Raw genomic sequence first — 24,749 nt, forward strand, 5'->3', positions numbered from 1 at the left:
CTGTGTACTTTTTATCTCTAGCAATCTCATTTCATTTTGAAAATATCTTTAGCTCTTTTTGTTATACTCTTACTTCATCTCCCCTAGGAATTCTAATTGAATTTATGTCCAAACTGTGTTTTACTTTAACACTTTGCATATAAATATTTTTGAGTCTTTTTCATCATCTCTATTTGTGTCTTAAGGATCTTTCTGCTTGCCTGCTCATTCTTCTAGACCACCTCATGACTCTGGACTCTATGTTTAGGATAGGCTGTGCATATGTCTGAGGGGAATGTCTGGGCTGAGTTTTTGTCCTCTTTGGTCCTTAGGCTGCTTTTTGTGAATAAGGAGTACTGTATTATTCCACGGTCTCAGGGACAGCTCAGGCTAGGGACCAGCAAGCTTTTGGTGCTCCCACAGTGATGCGATGTGATGCAGGTAAAAGTCTAATCATCACCCGCTCAGTGTGAGCTCTGCAAGTTCCTAACCTGATTTTTAATATGTGCAACATACCTGTTGGCCTGTCAATGACTGGAATCCCAGGAGATCATTGCTGGACTCAGTTATCATCAGGCAGCTGGAAATCAACCTGCTGGTTGTGACTGACAAAACTTCAAGCTACCCTTTGTTCTGCAATGTGTACCTTAGTTATGCTGCTGTAGGCTTCAGAACACACTGGAGATCACCTACCAAGATCCTGGGGTCAAACCACACAGCTACCACTCGCTTCTGCTCTTGTTCCTCATTCCGTACACAGCCTAGAGCTTGCAATGGTTCTTTAGCTTAGGACACGGCCCCTTGTCACACATCACTTCTTTAGTCTGCGCTGGATCTGTCACCAGCAAGCAACTAGATAGTGAATGAGAGAACTGTTGGTTGGCACGTGTGCCTGTGTTATGTATGAGGCTGATGTCCCCCTGCATGTCCTGGGGGTCTTTTTCTGCCCAGTGCCTTGGTCCTCTTCTATTTTCTGTGCAATGGAATGCTCCAGGGAGCAGACCCCTGGCCAGACTATGTCTCCAATGTCCACAGACCTCTCTGTCTGTCTCTCTATACTGGCCTGGAAATATGACTCACTCTGATTTTTTTCCTTGGAATCTCCAAGAGGCTTTAGTTGGTACATTTTCTAGATCTCTCTGGATAGGCTACACCCTCTCCTTTCTACTCTGTGATCTTAGTTCTGCTTCCCTCTTACATCCTAAAGACTACTAGATACCTAACATCAACCCTCCATAATCATACAATCTTAACCCCTTAACCACGTTGTATACCCATTTCTGGACACAGTGTGTGAATGCACCTTCCTGACCCATAGCCTACCTCAATGAAGAGGCAGAATAACTCAGTAAAGTAACAGAGGTACTTAACAGCTCAGCAACCATGAGTAAAAATTCCTTAGTCTCTCTAAGTTTCAGTTTCTGCATCTTTAAAATGGGAATAATAACATCTAGAGCACCCACCCCTTGACACTGTTATGATGATCAATTAAGATAGAGTATATACAATCTTTGCAAAAGAGAACGCAGTACATAAATATCAGCTGTTATATAAATAGATCCAAGTAAATAAAAACTACTTTTACTTTCTGGAAATTTTGTTTTAGTTTTTATGTATACATTCATTGAGTCAACAAGCATTTATTAAGCACCTCAATGTCAGGCACTGTGATAAGTGCTAAGCAAAAAACCATAGTTCTTACCCTCAAGGAACTCACATTCTAATGTGGTGGAGACGATTTGTAAATAATTGGGTACACCATACAGAATAGATGAAGGTTGTCTAAAAAGAGAATGACTAGGAAAGGCCCACTGAAGAAGTCTTGAAGGAGCCAGGGAAAGGAAGAGTGCGCTGGTGAGAGGGAAGGAGGAAAGAGGGCAAAGGAGTTGGGAAGTGAAATCTTGTGCTGCCACAGGCTGGAACAGCTGGACAGAAGATGGCTCTGGAGAGATGGGCATTGTCACATGATGAGAAAAGTAGGAAGGGGATAGGTTATATAGCACTTTAAACCCTGAGAAGAGAGTTTATGTTTGATCCAGGAGGTCAAGGAGCAGCGGCATGACATGGTCAGCTAATGTGGCGGCTGTGGGAGGATGGCTTGGAGCTAGTAAAGACAAGGGTAGGCAAGAAAAGCCTACAGGATCACTCCTGCAGCAGGCTGGGAAGAGAAGCTGACATGACAAAGGGTCTGACGGGGACCAGAGAACAAGCCAGAGCTTGAGAACCAGTCACCACCTTCTCCAAGAAAGGAACTCCCTTTTACCCTGACAAGAAAGCTTACCCGTTCTAATAGTTTCTGAAGCTTCAATGTTTTCTCTTCACGTAGTTTTTCCCTTAGCTGCTGGGCTTTCATTTGCTTTTCTTCATGTTTCTTCTTAGATTCTGCAATTGTCCTGTTGACACATTAGGAAAAAACAAGGGACAAGCACTTTAGTAGATTCAATGAAAAAAGTCTATGCTCAAATCAGCAGTTAAACTTATTGGAAAATAAAGCTTGTTCTTGCTTGCATCTTATTTATTTTAGTCATGCAGTTCTGAATGTGTCAGCATTTTTTCAGGGGCAAGGGGCCTTAAAAGATTAAGTGACAACTTTTTAATGCTTTGGGTTGGCCAGTTTCTTTTGATAGAAAGGATATTAAATCAGGTTTAAAAGCTCCAACCTTTTGCGTGAGGGCGAGGAAAGCTTTTCATGCATGTGAATCCCATGTCCCGGCGGTCTGGCAGGTTCCTCCTCAACTATATCGCCCCAGGATGTATTCTGACGCCATGACTCCCGAGCTGTTCCAAGTTAAAAATCAGTTAAAAATTGTTTTTGTTATTAGAGAACAACCTTGTCTAAACATATCATTTTGAAAATCATGACTTTGAAACTGACTATTTGAAAAGACAACATCTATTCCTACTTGAAGATTTACTGTAAAAAGAAACTCTAAAGGAATTCTAGGAAGATGGGATAGTGACAGATATCCTAGTGGAAACTCGCCCATCACCATACTAAATAATAGAAGAGCCCCAGAAAACAAAAACTTGATAACATCAAGAAAGAGGAGCAGTAAAAAAAAAAACCAAAAAAAAACTCACCGCAAAGTAATTCTTACAGAAAAAACAATGTGGGATAAGGAAGGCTAAGTGAAAAGGAATAAGCCCGCAGAGTGATCAGGCCACCAGACACTCTGGGAGTAGTGATGCAAATGCCTCCCCTCTGCTATAAACAGGTACTTGTAATTACACCACCCCTGAAAGTTCAGAACTGCCCTAACCATGAGGGCCAGGTGAAGAAGAAGAGGTGGCCAGGAGAAGCCAGGTCATTTGGGGCAAAAGAAAAGAGAGAGAGAAGTGACAGAGAGACTTGTGAGCTGGTCCATTGATCATTCTGCAAAAATTACCCTGTGACAAGTTCTTTCAGTTATGTTCTTCTTGATATCGTGGGTTTTCTGAATCTGGGGCCTTTTCACTTCTATTATTTGCTGTAATTAGGGGACAGCACACTCAGAAAATCCCTCCATCTTGCCTGAATTCACTTATGAGTTCCTTTTCACAATAAATCACTTGGAATAGGAACATCCTCTCATGTTATGTTATGCTATGTTATAATTTCGTATTGTATTATATCCTGCTGACTCTAAAGAAGCGGGAATTGCAATCATGATCTCAGATGAGGCAAGAGTAATAAATAAGGAACATAAGGAATTTGTATGAACATGGGAAGATCAAAGATCTACATGACAGTTTCCTCATCTGTAAGATTAGGCAGTTGGAAAAGATAACCTCCCTCTAGGGGCCACTTCATATCTAGATGTTTGAACATCTAGAAGATCAGAACAAAATTAGCAGAACCAAGAAAAGGATATACACAATGCCTGCAGCATACAAATAAATAAATATATAGAGATATACACTCACATACAAAATACACATACATATTCATAAATACACATGTCTACCAATAGACATACACATATGAACACTGTTGGGTGGCAATGTTATTGTTCAGTTGTTTTTCAGTCATGTCCAACTTTTTGTGACCCCATCTGGGGTTTTTGCAGCAAAGATATGGGCATAGTTTGCTATTTCCTTCTCTAGCTCATTTTACAGATGAGGAAACTTAGGCAATCAGGGTTAAGTGATATGCCCAGAGTCACACAACTGGGCACATGAGGCTGGATTTGAACTCATGAAGATGAGTCGTCCTGACTCCAGGCCCTGCACTCTGTACCCCATGGCTCCCTCTAGCTGTCCTAGTGGCACTGAAGAAGCTACTTACTGTTCAGTTGCCTACTCCCATCCAGAAGGGGAGTAAATCTCAGTGACCCTTGGTTTATCTCAGGAAGGCTTCCCGTTTCCACTCTGCTAAGAGCAGAAGACAGGGCTGATCTTCCAGAGCTTACACGCAAAAGGAGAGGCAGCATCCAGGGATGTCTCAATACAGACTGGAGATGATGGACAGAGGGAGGCCACTCTCCGGGCCTTACTGCTCCACCTCATCACTCCCCTCCAAAGTGCCTCTGGCTGGAGGGTGAGCTCAGCTCAGACATGCCAGCCTTTCTCACCTGGCTGCACGACTACAACTCTGGGACTTTCCTGATTCTCCACCTGGACCCTTGGTTGGGTACTTTCCCTCCTTGCACTCCCCAGCTTTTCAGTCTCCTTTTGGGTAGACTCTTCCTCCCTTAGATTGTAAGTTCCTTAAGGGCAGGGATTGATTTTCTTTTTGCACTTGTACCCCCCACTTAGTATGGGGCCTGACACATAGTAGGTGCTTAATGAATGTTTATTGACCAACTGGCACTAGCATTAAGGAAGCCTGGGGAGAGTCTTACAAAAGGCAATATTTTAGTCAAGCCTTCAACGAAGTTTGGTAGGGGAGATGAGGGGAAAAAGAGCACTAGGAAGACAGCGTCATAGGATGGTGGGAGGGAGGGCGCGCTTGTAAGAAGCAAGAATAATGGAGAAATAGGAAGTAGACAGGTTGGGATGGGGGAGAGGGGGTGACAACATCTTGTAATTTAGAAAGATCAATTTGACAGCTGAGTGGAGGACATGTTAGAATGGGGAGGGACTTGAGAAAGGCACGTCAACCAGAGGACTATAGAAACAATCTAAGCATGACTTGATGAGGACCTGGCCGAGGGTAAGGCTGGAGATTTCATTAGCCGCACCCTGTTACAGCACTACCTCACTTTTAGTCTAGGGGCAAAAGAATGGCCCTCAGGTCAATACTGTCCCTTCCTCAGCTGTTTTACAATTATATTAGACAAAAAGTTGTTATTAAAAACACAGTAGTGCAGAGCTCACTTAGAAATCCCCTAAGATTTGGAGAAAAGTGTAGGCTCTTTGGATTAATTTAAAGTTTTGTGTTTCTCTAGCTAATACCAACCTACTCTGAGGCAAAATCAAGACACAGGAAATAGGTAAAATGAATCAACAAAGTATACACTATAGTGTTTGTTACTGGGGAAAGAGAAGAGGCCTTTTGGGAGAACACAAGTAAAGCAGCTCTGGTCCAAGCGGCTTGTCTAAAGGTGGCCCACCTTGACCTTGCCCGTGGCTTTTCACAGCCCTTCTTTCAGGTCCCCTTTTTAATTTCTCTTCTTGTTCCATTTTTCAGTTATGACATCCTGCTCACCAGTCCTTCCTAGCTCAAGTTGAGATGTCTTGGGGAGGTGAGAAGAGACACTGTCTACTGCTGTTGAGCAGATCTTACAGTCTTCACCCCTAACTTTCAGTCTGTCCCATGAAGACTGGGCACCTGCCTATCAAACTCTTACACAAGATTCAATTCTGCTCTCCAGGCCAAAGATCACCACAATCTATGTGTCTCTCAAGGCACAAAGAATGAATGCTTGCCCCTCCAAACAACAAATACCATGCTGCCAGGCAGCTTTTCTCAAACCCCTAAAACCTATACACAGCTAGATGTGGTCACTCTAATTAACATAATTATTTTATTATTTTTCTTTCTCAGAAGAGTTGAATCTGGACGGAATGGAAAATGACTCTTGTATAAAAACAAAAGGAATCAATAAAACATTTTTAAAAAGGAAAAAAAAGAAATTCTAATAAGTTTATCTTACTTATAAGCACATCACATGCACATCTGCCTGCTATATATACCTTCATAATCAGCAAGGACATCATTCCAGTCCATAGACATGCCACAGAAGGATATACTTCCACTGCTTACACTAGCCTGAAATACAATAAGGAAAATTTAAATACAAATCCTCAAATAAAATTCTAAGCTAGTAAAGAGTGTGTGTGTGTGTATATGTGTGTGTGTGTGTGTGTGTGTGTGTGTGTGTGTGTGTGTGTGTGTGTGTAAAACCTAACAGAATCTCAAACATCTGACTTAACCAAAATTGGAGAAAGAAAAGAAAAATTATCTCATTTAATTAGTTAAAATTTTAGAATGCTGCTTTAATAAAAATCTTAACAGTGTAAAATATAGTAATGAAATAATAATGGTATAAATTGAAACACAGTTTTAACAGTCCATATTAAATTTCCTAAAAAAAACAGTTTCGAGTGATTAGCATGACCACCTGAATTAAATCCCACTGCTTTTGAATGAAAGAATAAACTATTAGAAAGAGACTAAATGAAGTAATACCAATAACAAATCATATTCGTCTAACAATAGCTCACATTTACAGGGCCCTTTAAGCCTGATGAAATCTGTCCCTCGCAACAAAGGTGTAAGTCAGACAGGGCATGTCTGTTCACCTTACAGACAAGAGAACGAAAAAGGCTTTTCTGATGACAGAGGGCTAGTGAGAGTCAAGGCAAGACCTCTGACTACCCAGGCTGAGGTTCTGTCCCCTACCCCCATGTAAATCGATAGGGGGCAAGGAAAGCAGCAGCATACCTATAGGGCATACCTAGACATTAGTGGAGCTGTGATCTCATGGACTTTCTCCCCTAGCACAGACCAGTAAGCATTCATCTTTATACTAGAAAGATCAAACAGAGGAAAATAAGAATGTCAAGCAGCCTAATTATAACTGAGAGGGGCCCAAGATAAGAAAAGGCTATTCCCTCCCTTCAATGCTGAAAAGAGGACTATGGGTGTGGAGTATTGAATACAAGGTCACATAAGGTCATTCCCCTCTCCATTCCACACTTATTTGTTGCGTTCGTCCTTCATTGCCGAAGAAGACCATGCCATCAGAGAAATAATGACATGACTTGCACTTGACTTTGTTTTGAGTGAGGTAGGGCTGTGCAGGTCACCAGTCTCACTTCTCCTCCAGAGCCATCGGAATCCAGTGATAGAATTCATCAGGATGACTGGAGATGACCCAGGATGAGGCAATTGGGGTTAAATGACTTGCCTAAGGTCACAAAGCTAGTGAGTGTCAAGTGTCTGAGGTAAGATTTGAACTCAGGTCCTCCTGACTCCTGCACTGATGCTCTGTTTCTCTGATGGCATGGTCTTCTTCGGCAACGAAGGACGAACACACACATTTATTTGAGAACTTTTGAGAAAGGCACTGTGAGGCACTGTAAGGCATTCAAAGGTGAGTGAGACATGATCCCTACCCTTAAAGAGCTTACAATCTTGTAGAATGTAAGACACATGTACATACATTATTCTAATACATTGATAAGTCCACAAGAGAGGCACAAACGAAAGGGCTACAATAGTTCTGAGGAAGGAAAGCTCCAAGGAGAAAGTATATGAGCTGAATTCGGAAAAATGAGGAAAAGTTCAACAAATGGGAGTAAAGGAGGGAGTTTTGCTGAATTATTCTTTTTTTTTAAATCACTGTTACAAGGGAAGGATAATTTGAGAAGTGTGAAAAGGAACATATTTAGAAAAGAATATATGTATCTATTTGTCATTGGAATCAATTCTAAACATATCTAAATGTACTGCTGTATGACCCCACACCTCTCCTTTTCCAGAAGTATAGCAAGAGATACTTTATCAAATGAAGGCTTTGCTAAAATCTTTGTAAATATATCTACAATGTTCCCCTGACCTACCAGATTAGCATAGCCAGCCAAAAAAGGACATGAGGTAACTTTGGTGTGACCTATTCTTAAGGGTTTCCTTTTCTTAATACTCCCTAACCATCATTCTAATAAAATGATCCAGGGTTCTATGAGGAATCAAAGCCAAGTCCTTTGACCCACAAAAGGATTCATGGAATCCACCTTCTTCCCTTTATTGAACACATGACCATTTGCCATTTTCTAACCCTGAAGTACCCTCTCCTATTCTCCACCATTTTTCAAATATCACTGACAGTAGCTTGTCAATCATACCTGCAAATACAAAGAAGTAAAAGATAATCTGAAAGAAGAGAAACAAAAAATAATGTAAGACAGAAATGATGATCTCTACAAAACACATTCATCTTGAAAACAGGATGTGTAGAGACAATTTAAAGATTACAGGTCTCCCAGAAGAACACAAGTCATAAAATCTGAACACTACAATTCAAGAAAAAAGGAGAAAACTGCTCAGATCTTCTGAAGACAAAGAGGCAAAGACACAGAGGGACCTTCCAGAGAAGAAAACAAAACCTGGACAATTCATCCTCCTTCACTCCACTTATCAAATCAGTTGCTGTGTGTGACCCTCCTTCTCTACTCATCACTCCACCAGCTTGGTGCAGGCTCACCACCTTTTCCACCTTGGTCACTGCCACAGCCCACTGACTGGTGGCCCTGACCCATATCCATCCTGGACACTACTACCAAAGTAGCTTTCCTGGAGCTCACATATGACTGTTAACTCCCCTACTCAATCAACTCAATTCCAGGGGCTCCTTATAGCTTCTAGGATAAAATATAAAAGGCTCTATATTGTTTTTAAAGCTCCGCACAACCTGGCCACAACCTCTCCTATCTCATTGGACATGATTTCCCTTCCCACACTCTGTGACCCAAACTAAGGGGCATTCTCTCTGTTCCTCACCCACACAATACTCTATCTCCATCTCCAAGACTTTGCACTTGCCTCTCTCATGCCTGGAACGCCCTCCCTCCTCCATTCCTCCCTAGTCCCTTTCTTCCTTAAAGATGCAGCCCCATCTTCCACATGTAATATTTCCTGATCCTCCCAGTTGCCCTCCCTCAGATTTAACAACTTTGCACATATTTCTATTTCTTCATTTTACATTGGTGTCATATGTTTTTTAACGTCCTTACTGTATCCCTTATTTGAATGTAAGGTCTGTCTGTTGGGGTGGGGATTGATTTATCCTTTGTACTCATATCCTCATGCCTAGCACAATGCCTGGCACAAAGAAATGCTTAATAATACTTGCTGACATGTCAGCCAATGCTAGCACCAACTTAGAACCTAAACTTCACAATAGATAACAAGGAGAACGGAAGGTTAAGAGCAGAACTCCTGGATAAAAGCAGCTAGTCACAATAAAGGAACAAACAAGCTTAAAGGAGGCTGGGCAAAAGGTCCAACTAAACAAAATCATGCTATTAGCATTTAAGGATGAAGCTGGAAGAAGAAAAAGATAAAATAAAAAGATGAATAATCTGTGTATCCTGTCTGTAATTTCTCCTTCATTCAAGTGTAAGCTCCTGGTTCATGTATTTGAATAACACACAGTGCACTGAGGACAGGCTTAATAAATACTTTTTGATAAAGACTGATGCACTTCATCAAACCCCAGGACAAAGCTTGCTAAGTTCCAAAACCACTGAGAAGAATTCAGTCCAACTATTCACACAGGAAAAGTCAAGTGAATGAAGAATGCCAACTGTCCAGATTTTGCTATGTAATTGGACAGACAAACCACAGAATTCATCCACCAACAGGCACTGTGATGTGTCTAGAATCAAGTAGAAGGAAAGTGGCCTGTTTTATCTTTGGTAAATTGCACAGTAATTTTAATAAACCCAAGATTCTCCCTGAACCAAAGGTCCGTGCTTTGAACAACAACGTTCTCCCAGCGATGATGAAGAATGGCTGCTAGTCATGGCATTGAAAGTCTTGAAAGAATTAATGTGGTGGGTCAGCTGAAGGGTAATAGAGAGGTTTATGTTAGGTGTGTGAAAACTGAAAGTAAACTACTAATGAAGAACTGCACCAAAAAAAGCAGTAGACAGCTTGTAATCATAGAGACATATAACTGAAAAAAAAAGGTAGAAATGTCATATAGTGAGAACAAGAGATAAGCACTATATTCCATGCACATTCCATTTGTATGTATGTAAGTTCAATAAACCTACAAACTTCGACTGCAGAGTTTTTAACCTGGAGTCTATGATTTTTTTTAAATATTTGATAACCATATTTCAATATAATTGGAAATCCTACATTTTGTATTTTATGTATTTAAAAACATTATTTTGAGAAGGGATCCATAGGCTTCACCCAACTATCCAAGGAGTCCATGCCTCACAAAAGATTAAGAACTTTGCTACAGAGGAAGGTTCTAGCATACTGAATGGATTCCCTGTAGAAGATTTATAGGAAAATACCAGAAAATCTTACATAGATGGAGTGGGCAAGGACAAGTGGCATCTATGGAGCAAATATCTAAATAGACAACATCACAGATCTAGTAATGTAGCCAAGTAAAGGGATCATCTATCTCTTGCTGGGATCCATGAAATCTACCTCCAAGGAACAAGTACTTTCTTCAAGAGGTAATGTATTCTATTTCCATTAACTAGGAATTTAGATAAATTGTACATGATATGACTTGCACATAAAATTAATCCATTCATAATTCATTTCTAATTGTCAACTATAGTTCACATACCAAATTCTTTTCCCAAAATACCAAAACCTTCTTTCCTCCTCTTTGGGAAAAAGTTTGTTTTAAAACGTCTCCAATAGACTCAATAGATATTCAAATTCAATACCTTGTTTACATTTTAACAAGTATTCGTTAATGAATAAAATCCTTGAAGCAATTATGGCCCTAAGCATATGAAAACCACTCAGAATGCTCACAGAAAAATCACTGTCATTGTCTGCTTCCAGGTTAATGTCATTGTTTTCCTCTGCCTCAATTTCTCGGGTTAGCTGCTCCTCCTCTGCAATGGCACTAGCGATGGCCTCTTCATTGGCTTTTTCTAGACGATCTGCTAATTCCTCCTTTTTAGCAAGAACTTCTGCCATTGACTGTAAAATAAACCAGAAATCACTGACCATTAGGTGGTTAACCTAGCACTTACTTTTTAATGTACTAGGTATGAATTCTATTCATTTTCAAGTTAAAAGAAATTTAAACTGTGAAGTTCAGTTAACTAATATGTCAAACTTCAAAATAGAAAGTGATAAACTTAAATGCATTCTCAGTTATAACATTATAATTATAACTCATTAAGTTATAAGTTCATAACAAAACTTTATATGATAAAATACACAAACGGAGTTTTTATTTATAACAATATCACTTCAACACTTCAGTAACCTTGTGATTTTCATCCATGTGGAATTCCTCTCTCCACTTATTACTGGAGATATTTATTAAGATAAAAATCTCAGATTACTTTCACGAGTTGCTTTGCACAAAAGAGCTTTTCCACATAGCGGCTGAAGGTCTGGTCTTCTCGCTAAATTCAGCATGGCTGATTTTCATATCATTGGCACTGCTGGGCCCTTACCATAAGCTTTTCCAGAAATAGGGCATACCAGGACCCTTGCTGTGTTGTCACAACCTTAGAAAACCAAAGATCACCTCTATATAATGAGACATCAGAGGAACACACCCTTGTATGGAAAAATAATTATTAACACTCATTAAGGTAAACAGTGGTCTTTCAGTATGCCATGCCACAAGTTTACATATACCCTTGAAGACTGGCATTATGAATATCTCAAAAGCCAGACACTTTGGTATGGGTTTTAGAAATACTACAATAAAGTTATAACTTGTAAAAATTCAGCATGGCATGACTTGATCATAAAAGGTACTTTAGATAATCCATAAGTAAAAAACAAATTTAAAGTTTCTCATTCATCATTTATAATCAAGCCAAGAAAAAAGAAAAAAGGAAAGTAAAAAATTCCAAATAACCAAACAGAACAAGGAGATTAAAAGCATATAAAGAATCATGATAAAACAAATATAAAGAAAGTCTATAGAAATATGCAAATGAATTTATCTCCCTCAAACATGTTCTCTAAGTTCAATCACTGTGGCTAAATTCTGTAACTGCAATCTTTAAATGATTCTTAATTCCACATATGATCATAACTTCAGACTATCAACAGGACAATTCAGTTTTTAGTCCTTTCATCAATAGTAAACTTCAAATAAGTGTTTGCATCCCTCATCTTTTTTTTTTAATTTCCCATAAAACAAGCCCTCACAAAGGATACTATATAGATTTCTTAACAGGATATTTTTTTCACTGCTTGCAACGGTTGACTTTACATAGAAAAACCCTAACTCAACTATTTCTTTGCTTGCATTTTTGTTAAATAAAAGACAAAAGAGATCATTTTTTAACTATAATAGATCATTTGACAATACTCAGAAAGAGGAAAATGGTTCTCTCATCAATGTGGTAGATTATTACATCTTCCCATTTCAATTCTAAACAATAACCTACTTATCCACAGCCACAAATAGAAGTGTCTCAGCAAAATAACACAAACTCTTTTTTGATCTTGGTTTACATAAAACTCCCTTAGGAATAATAAACAGATATTACAGGCAGGTCTTAATAGTTTAGTTTCTAAGATATCAACTCAACTCCTGAATAGACCAAAGTTTCTATTTCTACTATTTCACTTTATGCTGAATAATTTAAGTATATTAGTAAAATGACAAGAGAAAAGAAGGAAAATGTTTACAAAATCATAATTTCATTGTATAAATGCACTTTTTGAGACTTTAGACGATGCAAAGTCTTATATTTTCTTCAGCACATCATGTTTAATGGGTTCAAAAAAGGCAATATGATTTTTAATGATATTTACTTACAATTCTGAGAATTTCTTTTTACCAATTTATTAGCACTCACATTTGAAATATCTGAAGGATCCATTTCACTATCTATTTGGGCTTTCTCTGCTGGAAACTGATCTCGAGGTGACTGCACAGGAGAAGGGTCGGTCTGTGGCACATCCAAAGTGCTCTCAGCCCCAACATGAAGCAGAGGTATTTCGCAAGAATTCTGCAAAGAATTTTCTTGAACTAAACCACTGCCAGAGTTCTTGACATCATCTGATGGATGCACTGTGAACTAAGAAAAGAAATACACTGATAGAATGAATCAGTGAGAAAGATAATACAAAGTGATTTTCTCACAACCAGAGAAAGGAATTCCCCTCCTTGGTATCTGAAGGGCTGAAGCATTCTGGAATCCAGGTCCCTTACCTAACTTCTAGAGCTTCCTCAAAAACACAAATTTCTTTTAGTGCAAAAACAGTAAGCCCTTTGTTACTAATACCAAAAATATAAAATCTAGTCACAGTCAGTATATTTTGTCCATTTCTGACAAAGCAAATTCAAGCAAGAAATTGGAATGCAATGTGGAAGAGAAGCTGGGTATAGTGTGGATGAGAATATACAGCCTGGTCTTGGAATTCAGAAGACTTGGGTTCCAAAGCCATCTCTGCCACTCACAGGTCTGTGACCCCAGTCAAGTCAATTAGGCTCTCTGTGACTTATGCAACTCTTTAGGATGCCATCTGTCAGGGCATAAATGGATTGTAATCAGTGTTGGTGGAAAGGGATCCCACACCAGGAGTTTTTCATATTCATGAAGTCATATGGTCTTTTCATCTAGGTGTAGTCAATGGAATAGCTATCTCAGCTTCTTTGGAGAAAACCTGCTGATACCCTCTGTATTCCTGTCAGATCACTGACTGGTTTAGGACATAAGGAGGGAGTATGTTGAAGAAAAAGTAATATATTTCAGATTTCTTCAAAATAACACTATGGAACTTGGTATCATTAAATTAGCATGTATAATTAATGTCAACTGGGTGGAATACTAATTCTCAGGTCCTAAAATGTTCCTTAATAAAATGACATAATATTCCAGAGTACCAATACTATGCTGGAGTATGATTATCTGGTGTGCATTCTTCATATTTATATATCTCCCCTTCACTTGACTATATCCCTTTGTGGGTATTTATCATTAATATGAAATCAACAAGAATTATACTAACTTAACAGGTGCAAATCCACTTTTAAAAATTCATTCCAAATAAAGTCAATCTTAATGATGCGGTAAGTAAAACCTAATCTCCAAGTTGAACCAAAAGTACTGAGAAAGAGCATTATTAAAATGGAATCATTTAAAGAAAAATAAAACTAATAAGTAAGAGTTAAAATTTAAATCTAATCACATCATTCCTTTGGAAAAAAAGGTGCATATTGCAAAGGCCATAAAAATGATCATGCTGATCCTTATGTAAATATTAAAAATTGTCTAGATTCTATAAACTGATTTTTATAAATTCCACAATTGGTCAAACTCTGAGGTGTCCAACGATGTTGATTTTAGCATAAATATTATTTAAATCACATCATGACATTTATGTTCCATCAACACTATTTATACTATACGCACTATGGTTTATAATCTTTTTGGCAATATTTATATTAGTACTACTGCAATTTACAATACAGTCTGAACATTGTGTATAACAAGATCAATGCAATTTATATGGGAAAAATCAATGCTAAAAGCAAAAAGACATGTTGAAAAAGATAAAAACATGAAAACTCAATCTTCCAATTGACAGCAGGAAAACAAATATCACTGTGAACTTGGAAACCTTCAGCAACTTTTACTGGACAGCACCAGAATAAGATTTGGGGCAAATTACTCAAACTTTGGGGCAAATTTTCACAAACTATCCTTGAATGCCTCTATCAGACAAATCTGTCTATCATTCACTATCAGATCTATAAATTGTAAATTATTTTTTTTAGATGTTAACTGTGTTCTTTACCATGTATCTATATATAGTAAAGGCTCAGCATCTGCTTCTTGGCCACATCATATAAAAAACCATCACATCATTGGCCCTCTTCTCTTTCCTCCATTCACTTTCTCACATCCCGATCTCACAGCTCTCAAGTGTTCAATTATCATCTTAATGCACTGATTCCCAGATCTCCGTCTGCAGACCCAGTCTCACTCCTGTTCTGCAGTTACCTATGAGATATTACGAACTAGATGCCTCAGAGGTGTTTCAGACTCAACATGTCCAAAACAGAAGTCATGGTCTTTCTCCCCAGTGTACACCTCTACCAAACTTCTTTATTGTGTCAAGGGGCCCATGTCTTCTAAAAGCTACCCAGATTCACCACCCTCATTCACACTTAACCCACGTTTGATCAGCTGCCAAATCTTATAATTTCTATCTCCTCAACATCTCTCAAATGTCACCTCCTAAAAGAGAGGTCTGACTACACTGGGCCCCAATTCAGTAAATCCCAATGGCCTCCTATTCCCTCCAAGATCTGGCAGTTCCCTCCCTGGTCCCAGTCTACCTTTCAACATGATTCTCTCATTCTCTCTCTCCTTCCCCTTCCCCTCCCTGCCCTAGGTGTGCTCTTATTCCCCATTAGAATGTAAGCACCTGGAGGGCACAGGCTGTTTCTTTTGGCTAATGCTTGTATCCCAATCCCTTAGCTCAATGCCTGCCACTTGGTATGAGTTGATTCCAAAACAAGGTCTAAGACTTCTCCCTTCAACCAGAGACAATGGTTTCCAGCTCTGCCTCACCCTGGGACAAAGAGATAACACTGGGGGCTCAAATCTCATTTCCTCAGAATGATAAACTCCTTCAACTAATGTAAATCATATGCCACCATCCCAACTTCAGAAGAAAAGTCTTTAAGAGCAATCAGAGCTAAATAATATATAACCTGCAATTCTCTTGAGATGACTTTGTTAGGGTTTGGTGTGGTTGTTGTTCAGTCGTTACTCAGTCATGTCTGATTCTTCATCACCCCATCTGGGGTTTTCTTGACAAAGACACAGGAGCAGTTGGCCATTTCCCTCCCCTAGTTTATTTTATAGATGAGGAAACTGAGGCAAACAGGGTGAAGTGATTTGTCCAGGGTCCCACAGCTAGTAAGCATCTGGGGCTAGATTTGAACTTAGGTCTTCCTGACTTCAGCCCTAGCCCTCTCCCCACTGTGCTGCCTACCTGCCCCTTTGTTAGGGTAGTATACATATATATGTCTAGGTCACCCTCTCCTCCTGCACCCTCAAGGACAGGAACTGTGCCTTTTTTTATCTTTGTACGTGTGAGTACCTCTATATGTGCCTAAAACATAAAAATCCCATAATAAATATTTGCAGGTGGTAGTCCTGCAGACTGGCAGAGGACTTGAGTCCAAATCCTTTAATTAAAGCATTTCAAATTAATATAAATAAACTAGCAAGGAACTACTGATATATGGACAAGAAACACAAATAGTAATAGTGCTATCACTTAATATATTATAATAAGAACCAAAGTAATCATGGAATTCTGGATTCTCCTACCTGGGTTCTTTCAGCCAGAGGATGCTCACAAGGAGATAAGGGCTCCTTGGGCAGAGGCTCTACAATATTGGATGGGCCATCCCCAGTAAATCCACCTTTCTGTTGGTTTTCCACAGGAAAGAGAAGGACATTTTCTTTATCACTGTCATCTTTCGACCTGAGAGGTTCTGTAATGACGGGAACTTTGGGTGCTACTGCTGTAGATCGTGAACGGACAGGCCTCCCTCTCTGCACAGTCTCCCATCCTTCAGCATCTTTCCGTTCTGTGGAACCAGAAAAAAACACATCAAGATTTACTTAAAATAATAATTTTTAAAGTTGTAATAAATTTTGAAACAAAAACTTTTACACTCCTCTCAGTTGTCAAAGTGATCTTCCTACAACACAGAGCGGACCATAGCACCTCTCCATTCAACTAACTCCAATGGCTTCCTCTGAAAGTCCTGTTGATTTTCAATAACCTGGTCCCTCCTTACCTTGCCAGTCTTTTTCTACCTTACTCCGCGCCCCTGTGACACTGGCCAATAAGCACCTCTCCCAACAGAGGCTTCTGGCTGGAGCACTCCTGTCCCTCTTTTCTCTGCTTCCTAGCTTCTCTGGCTTTCTTCAAGTCTCAGCTTCTGCAGGAACCCTTTCCTGGGCCTCTTTAATGTTAGCATCTTCCCTCTGAGACTATCTCCAACCTATCCTGTAAGTGTCCTGTTTATAACATAGTTGCTAGTATACTGTGACCTTCATTAAACTGGGAACACTTTCAACGTATGGGCTGTTTTTTGCCTTTCTTTGTATCCCCAGCACTTAAGACAGTACCTAGAATACAGGAGGTGTTTAATAACTGCTGGGCTAATTTACTTTTCAAATGAATTATGAAGAGATGTGACAAATTAAAAAAAACAGAAAACCCCCTAAATAGGGCATAATTCTTCAAGTGTGGATTTTACCAGGAATATAGCTATAAAATCCTGAGAATATCAGAAGTGGAAAGGATGTCCAACCATCTAACCCAGAATTGCATAGAAATAGTAACAAAGGTCATCCAGGCTCTGCTTGAAAACATTCAATACTGAAGCTCACTTGTAGCTAAGGTAGCTCATCCCTCCTGCCCTACTGAGCTCCCAGACATCTTTTCAACATACCCTTAAGCAAAGGCTCTCTGCTGGATCCCCAATCCTGCTCCCTGCATGGGACAAAGGGCATTTATCTGCCTTGACAAAAACCCTAGCCTAGGAGACAGCCATATTTAGGCAAGAATTGGTACTCATGCCCCAGCACCATTGTAAGTTTCCCTTATCTCCAGCTTTGGCTGATCCTGGTGTAAGGGTACATCTATTTTCTTTAAGAAAGAACCAGAATCCATTTCCTGTGACCAGCAGGGCTCTTGATTCTCTGGTCAGATACCACCACAAGTGCCAAGCTCTCAACTCCTCACACTGACTTAATTCAACTCTGTGGCTAGACTCTGTTCAACTGGATACTATCATATGTTGCTGGAATATGCCCCTACTAGGTGGGAGGAGGTGAGTGGAAGAGAGTAAACACTGTCCACACACTCTCCAGGAAACACAAACAAACTCCAAGAGCTACATTCTCTTCCCATCACTGGATGAGAATCAACTGATTCAGAGCAGGACAGCTTGTACTTAACAAAGGTTGATCCTTAGCCAAGTACCTTCACCCAACTGTGAACAACACCTTGTAATGTTACCAGACAGCTTAGGTTCATTGAGTTGTTAGGGAAATGCCTTAATTTGATCAGAGACAGCTCTTATTTACCTCCATGACATTGCTTCAGGTAATCATTCAATAAATTTTCAATAAAAAATTTAGGAAATGAGCTTTCTCATTTATGCTCATTTCTTATCAGTAATAATTTTAATACACAAAGAAATATGTTAATTTTTAAAATTATGTCATGAAAATGCAAAAACATTATATCTCAATAGCTTAGACATATCTCAAGTGGAGAATAGCTATGAGCTTCTACATAACATCACAAAGAGTCAGACTTGAAAGGGACCTAAGAAATCATCTTAGTAAAACATATCCATTTACACATCAGGAAATCAAGGCTCTGAGAATTGAATTTATTTGCCCAAGGTGACAGAGTTATGTGGAAGCTCTGGGACTCCAACTTACATCTACTGATAACAAGTCTAGCTATGTTCCTGTAACATTATATTTCCTTCTATTAACAGAAACTGATGCTTTACTAGCACTTAAAAAACAAATGATGGTAAACAAATTAATAGATGTACAAAATAAAGCTTTAAAAAACTGGATAAAAAGGAAATAGAGTAGTATTCCGATATGTTCAAAAATAACAGACTAAATTTTGTTCCAACTTCTTTGAATAATATCATTTATCTCTTTATTTAAAAAAAATGAAAAGGAAAGAAAAACACTAATTTGAAAGCTTCTTTGTGGAAACAAATACTTTTTAGAACCTGGCTCTGATTCAGTTAACCAATGAAACGGCCAACACAAATATGACCACCTAAAAAATTAAAATAATAATTGAAATAAATCAAGAGAAGAGTGCATGCATCAATACAGGAAACATAACTGAGGTCTCCATGGATAAATAACATTTTTAATATATTGTTAGTACAGAGTATTTGGAAAAACTATTGCGATTAAGATGGGAAAAGTTTTAACAATGTTATAAAAGACAGAAAACCATGCAATTAAATTGCCAAAAAGTTTCTTGAGTTCAGCAAAGCCTGAGAATAGAATAGCATAAAGGCAGTATTTACATTTAATATATCTGTTTTTATACTCCAGAGCAAGGTTCTTAGCCATTTTTTTTTTATCATGGACCTCTATGGCAGTATGTGAGGAAGCCTATGGATCTCTTTTCAGGATATTTTTATGTGCATAAAATTAAATACATAGGATCAAGAAGGAAATCAATTTTATTGAAATAAAGATGTAACTTTTTCCCATCTAAGTTAACTGGACCCATTGAAATCTGTCCATAGATCCCTTAAGAGTCTGCGAACCCCAAGTTGAGACCCTCTGATCAAGAGATACAGAGAAAGAAGCCATTCCTACTCCCAAGGACCTCACAGGGGGAACAAGAATTACATATGAAAACATACACAGCATCTTTGCAGCAAGCTTCTCTGATAGTTCCTATGTGAAACTGATTTGAATTTATAAGAATAAGAGTCATTTTGCAATTGAAAAATGGTCAAGGGATATGAACAGGCAGTTTTCCAAAGAAAAAATCTAAGCTATCTATAACAATATGAAAAAATGTTTCAAATCAGTGGTGTCAAACTCAAGTAGAAATGGTGCCCACTAAACTGCACATAAGAGTCCCTGCAGGCTGCATAATGACTTAACTTTTAAAATGCAACATTATCTGTTTTATTGTACTTTGTATTTATTTTGTTAAATATACATAACTAGAGAAATGCAAATTAATAACAATTCTGAGGTATCACTTCACAAAAATCAGACTGTCAAAGTTAACCAAAAACAGGAAAATGCCAATTGCTGGAGAGGCTGTGGTAAAACAGGCACATTAATGCACTACTGGTCTGGAAAGCACATTTGAAACTACATGGTGGGGGGAAGGGTGTGATGGGGTGGCAGAGCCAAGATGATGGAGTAGAAAGATGCACATACTCTAGCTCTTCCCCCACAGCCCATAAAATACCTGTAAAAAATGACTCTAAACAAATTCTAGAGCAGCAGAAGTCACAAAATGACACAGTGAAAGAGATTTCCAGCCCAATGTAGCCTGGAAGGCGGACAGGAAAAGTATATCACACAGGGTGCAGAATGGAGTGCAGCCCACAGAGCCCAGCTCAGCCTGGGCTGCACAGCACAGGCAAGAACAAGACCTGAACAGGCCTTGGGATGTAATCCTCAGAAGCAGTGGTGGTTCTCAGATCCCTCAACCCACAAATGCCAAAGACAGCTTCAAAGGTCAATGAGAAACCTTTTTCACCTGGGTGAGAAGGGAGCAGGGCCCTCCCCTAGCCCCAGCCCCAGGTGGTGGGAGTGGCAGCAGCAGCAGCATCCATTTTTGGAGCCCTTGGCCTAAAGCTCCTGGGAGAATTGAGCCACTGATCTGAGTCTCAGTCCCGAGTGGTGGCCTGGGGGTGAAGAAGAGTGCTGGCTGGCATGGTGAAGCTGGTGGAGGCTCTGGAAAGGGAATTCTACTTGCAGATCCGGGGCAGAAAAGCTTTGGTAGCTCCCAGACCAGAGCACAGGCCAGGACTGTGCCACCCTGGAGGAAGTGACAACGTACAGGTCCCCAGAGTATACTCCACTCTTGACAAAGAACTCAAAAGTCAAGTAACTGGCTGGGAAAATGCCCAAAAAAGGTAAAAAATATAAGACTATAGAAGGTTACTTTCTTGGCGAACAGGTATTTTCTTCCATCCTTTCAGATGAGGAAGAACAATGCTTACCATCAGAGGCCTCCAAAATAAATATGCAATGGTCTCAGGCCATGGAAGAGCTCAAAAAGGATTTTGAAAATCAAGTAAAAGAGGCGGAGGAAAAACTGGTAAGAGAAATGACAGCGATACAAGAAAATCATGAAAAGTAAGTTAATAGCTTGCTAAAGGAGACCCAAAAAATGCTGAAGAAAATAACACTTTTAAAAAATAGGCTAATCCAACTGGCAAAAGAGGTTCAAAAAGCCAATAAGGAAAAGAATACTTTAAAAAGCAGAATTGGCCAAATGGAAAAGGAGGTTCAAAAGCTCACTGAAGAAAATAGTTCTTTCAAAATTAGAATGGAACAGATGGAGGCTAATGACTTTAGGAGAAACCAAGAAATCACAAAACAAAACCAAAAGAATGAAAAAAATGGAACATAATGTAAAATATCTCATTGAAAAAACAACTGATCTGGAAAATAGATCCAGGAGAGACAATTTAAAAAATATGGGATTACCTGAAAGCCATGATCAAAAAAAAGAGCCTAGACATCATCTTTCATGAAATTATCAAGGAAAACTGCCCTGATATTCTAGAACTGGAGGGCAAAATAAATATTTAAAGAATCCACTGATCACCTCCTGAAAGAGATCCAAAAAGAGAAACTCCTAGGAATACTATAGCCAAATTCCAGAGTTCCCAGGTCAAGGAGAAAATATTGCAAGCAGCTAGAAATAAACAATTTTAGTATTGTGGAAATACAATCAGGATAACACAAGATCTAGCTTCTACATTAAGGGATCAAAGGGCATGGAATATGATATTCCAGAAGTCAAAGGAATTAGAACTAAAACCAAGAATCACCTACCCAGCAAAACTGAGTATAATACTTCAGGGGAAAAAAATTGTCTTTCAATGAAATAGAGGACTATCAAGCATTCTTGATGAAAAGACCAGAGCTGAAAAGAAAATATGACTTTCAAACACAAGAATCAAGAGAAGCATGAAAAGGTAAACAGGAAAGAGAAATCATAAGGGATTTACTAAAGTTGAACTGTTTACATTCCTACATGGAAAGATAATATTTGTAACTCTTGAAACTCTTCTCAGTATTTGGATAGTTGGAGGGATTACACACACAAACACACACACACACACAAACACACACATATAGACAGAGAGCACAGGGTAAGTTGAATAGAAAGGGATCATAACTAAAAAAATAAAATAAAGGGATGAGAGAGGAATATATTGGGAGGAGAAAGGGGAAAATGGAATGGGGCAAATTATCTCTCATAAAAGAGGTAAGAAAAAGCTTTTTCAATGGAGGGAAAAAGGGGGGAGGTGAGAGGGAAAAAGTGAAGCTTACTCTCATCACATCTGGCTTAAGGAAGGAATAACATGCACATTCAATTTGGTATGAAAATCTATCTTACACTACAGAAACATAGAGGAGAAGGGGATAAGCAGGGTGGAGGGATGATGGAAGAAGGGAGCAATTAGAAGTAAACACTTTGGGGGAGGGACAAGGTCAAAAGAGAGAACAGAATAAATGGGGGACAGGATAGGATGGAGGGAAATATAGTTAGTCTTACACAACATGACTATTATGGAAGTCATTTGCAAATCTACACATATGTAGTCTATACTGAATTGCTTGCCTTCTCAGTGGGGATGGGTGGGGAGGGAGGAAGGAAGAGAAGTTGGAACTCAAAGTTTTAGGAACAAATGCTGAGAATTGTTTTTGCATACAACTGGGAAATAAGAAATACATGTAATGGGGTACAGAAATTTATCTTGCCCTACAAGATAAGAGAGAAGATGGGGATAAGGGAAGGGAGGGGTCTTAGAAGGGAGGGTAGATTGGGGGAAGGGGCAATCAGAATTCACGGCATTTTGGGGTGGGGGGAGGGGAGAAATGGGGAGAAAATTTGGAACTAAAAATTTTGTAGAAATCAATGTTGAAAACTAAAAATAAATAAATAAACATTTTTAAAAAAAGAAACTACACTCAAAAGGCTATTAAACTTGGACCACACAATAAAACTTCTAGGTCTGAATCCCAAAGAAATTGAAGAAAGAGGGGAAAGACCCATATGTACAAAAATATTTATAGCAGCTCTTTTTGTGGTGGCAAAGATCTGGAAACTAAGGGGACACCCCACAACTGGGGAATGGCTGAACAAGTTATGGTATGGGAATGTGACGAGATGTTAGCGTTCTGGAAGAAACAGTGAAGAAAACTTAAGAAGATTTGCATGAACTAATGCAAAGTGATATGAACAAAACTCAAAGAACAATTTACATAATAACAACACTGCAAAGACCTGAGAACTCTGATCAACACAATGGAACCAATCATAGTTCCAGAGAACTCATGGTAACACATGCTATCCAACTCCTGATAGAGGGTTGATGGACTAGGAGTACACAAGTATATGTTTTCACACACACACACACATTTATATATATATATATATATATATATACATACATATAAGCACACATACACACACCTATGGCTAGCAGCAGGAACTTGTTTTATTTGGCTATACAAATTTGTAACAGGTTTTGTTTTTTCTTGATTTCTTAATGAGTAGGGGAGATTGGGAAGGAGAGAATGTGGAACTGAACATAAAATAAAATTTAATTTTAAAAAATATATACAGCAAAAAATATAAAGCAAAGAAATACAAATATATGAAAAGCAATTAAACACAGGGTATCTGGAGAGGAAGGACACTGGAAATTGGGAGGTTAGGAAAGGCTTCTTAATGAGATAGTCTATATAATCTGTTAGATTCTAAAAACTTCAATCTAAACTACTCATGCAGAAAAAACATAGCTGAAAAATAACTACTATCTCAACTATGACATGAAGGTAGATGAACACCCCACTGAGCTTGTCCATCAATACATACTTCTTGGACAGGCAGTTAGCAGGTCCCAGAATTAAAAAGACAGTAAGCTGACTGGATTGGCCTTGGGTAATTCTATAGTACACTGTAACTCAGGCTGCCCTCTGAAACACAGGTGTATTTTATCAGTACCAATTGTCCTCCAATTACGCTGAATGACTGATAATCACAAAAATACATCATTCAAAGTTCAAAGGAGAGGTACCCAGTAGAAAGAATTTCTGCAAGAAAGTCAGTTTAAAGAATTTTATCAGGAAAAAAGTGTACGATTTGGAAAAAATGGGCTAGTCATATAAAGAGAAAAAGAGATAACTGATGGCTAGCCTGAATGGCTATCTTCGTGGGTACCTTCACTATCAGGAGACGCAAAGTCCCCAGCACATTGGGTGGACTCTCTGTAAAAAACTTGTGGGAATGGAAACAAATGTGGAACAGGATGAATGCAGAGTTTGGGATACATGAATAAATGAATGAATGAGTGAAAAGTCATTTATTAAGGACTGACTATATGCAAAACACTATGCTAAGTGCTGGGGACATGAAAATGAACAAGGAGACAAGAGTGGCTTGCCTATACTGGGAGTGGCTGCTGGTGAGGATGGCTAGCTGTGAAGGCTGGGGATGACCCCAGTGTGACAGTGTGAAGAATGAGTTGGAAGCAGGAGATGTCTTCTAGGAGGCTGCTGCCACCCACAGGACTCTGGGACCCATTTGCTTGATGATGGTGAAGTGAGAAGGTAGGAACCAGGCTAGATAGGGTGGCAAAAGCCTGAATTCCGGTGAGAGAGATGGAAGAAGAGCCCAGACAGCAGGTTTCACCACTTGGAGATGCACAGTGGACTGGGTACAAGGATGAGATGAAGTGAAAACCAAAGCACCACAGGCTAGAAGTCTGTGGTGTTAGCATGAGAAAATAACTTCTGGGGGAGAAGGCCAGAGGGCAGGCAGAACGGCTTGGGAATGGTGAGGAAGCTATGCCTATAGTCTTCATATCCATGACATCACAGGCCCTTCA

At 39.1% G+C, this 24,749-nt stretch overlaps 1 protein-coding gene across 4 annotated transcripts in view; it reads right to left on the reverse strand.

Annotated features, from left to right (window-relative positions):
* Positions 1–24,749, reverse strand: part of SCAPER (S-phase cyclin A associated protein in the ER) — a 406,759-nt gene that overhangs the window by 300,907 nt on the left and 81,103 nt on the right. For all 4 annotated transcript variants that reach the window (XM_072628639.1, XM_072628640.1, XM_072628637.1 and 1 more), the window contains 6 exons: positions 16,423–16,685; positions 12,931–13,152; positions 10,910–11,080; positions 6,094–6,169; positions 2,640–2,757; positions 2,261–2,372 (listed from right to left, as the gene is read on the reverse strand). In XM_072628639.1, the coding sequence (XP_072484740.1) occupies positions 2,261–2,372; positions 2,640–2,757; positions 6,094–6,169; positions 10,910–11,080; positions 12,931–13,152; positions 16,423–16,685 (962 nt within the window). The remainder of the gene's footprint in view (positions 1–2,260; positions 2,373–2,639; positions 2,758–6,093; positions 6,170–10,909; positions 11,081–12,930; positions 13,153–16,422; positions 16,686–24,749) is intronic.

Source organism: Notamacropus eugenii, chromosome 1, assembly GCF_028372415.1.
Source record: "Notamacropus eugenii isolate mMacEug1 chromosome 1, mMacEug1.pri_v2, whole genome shotgun sequence".
Classification (NCBI taxonomy): Eukaryota; Metazoa; Chordata; class Mammalia; order Diprotodontia; family Macropodidae; genus Notamacropus; species Notamacropus eugenii.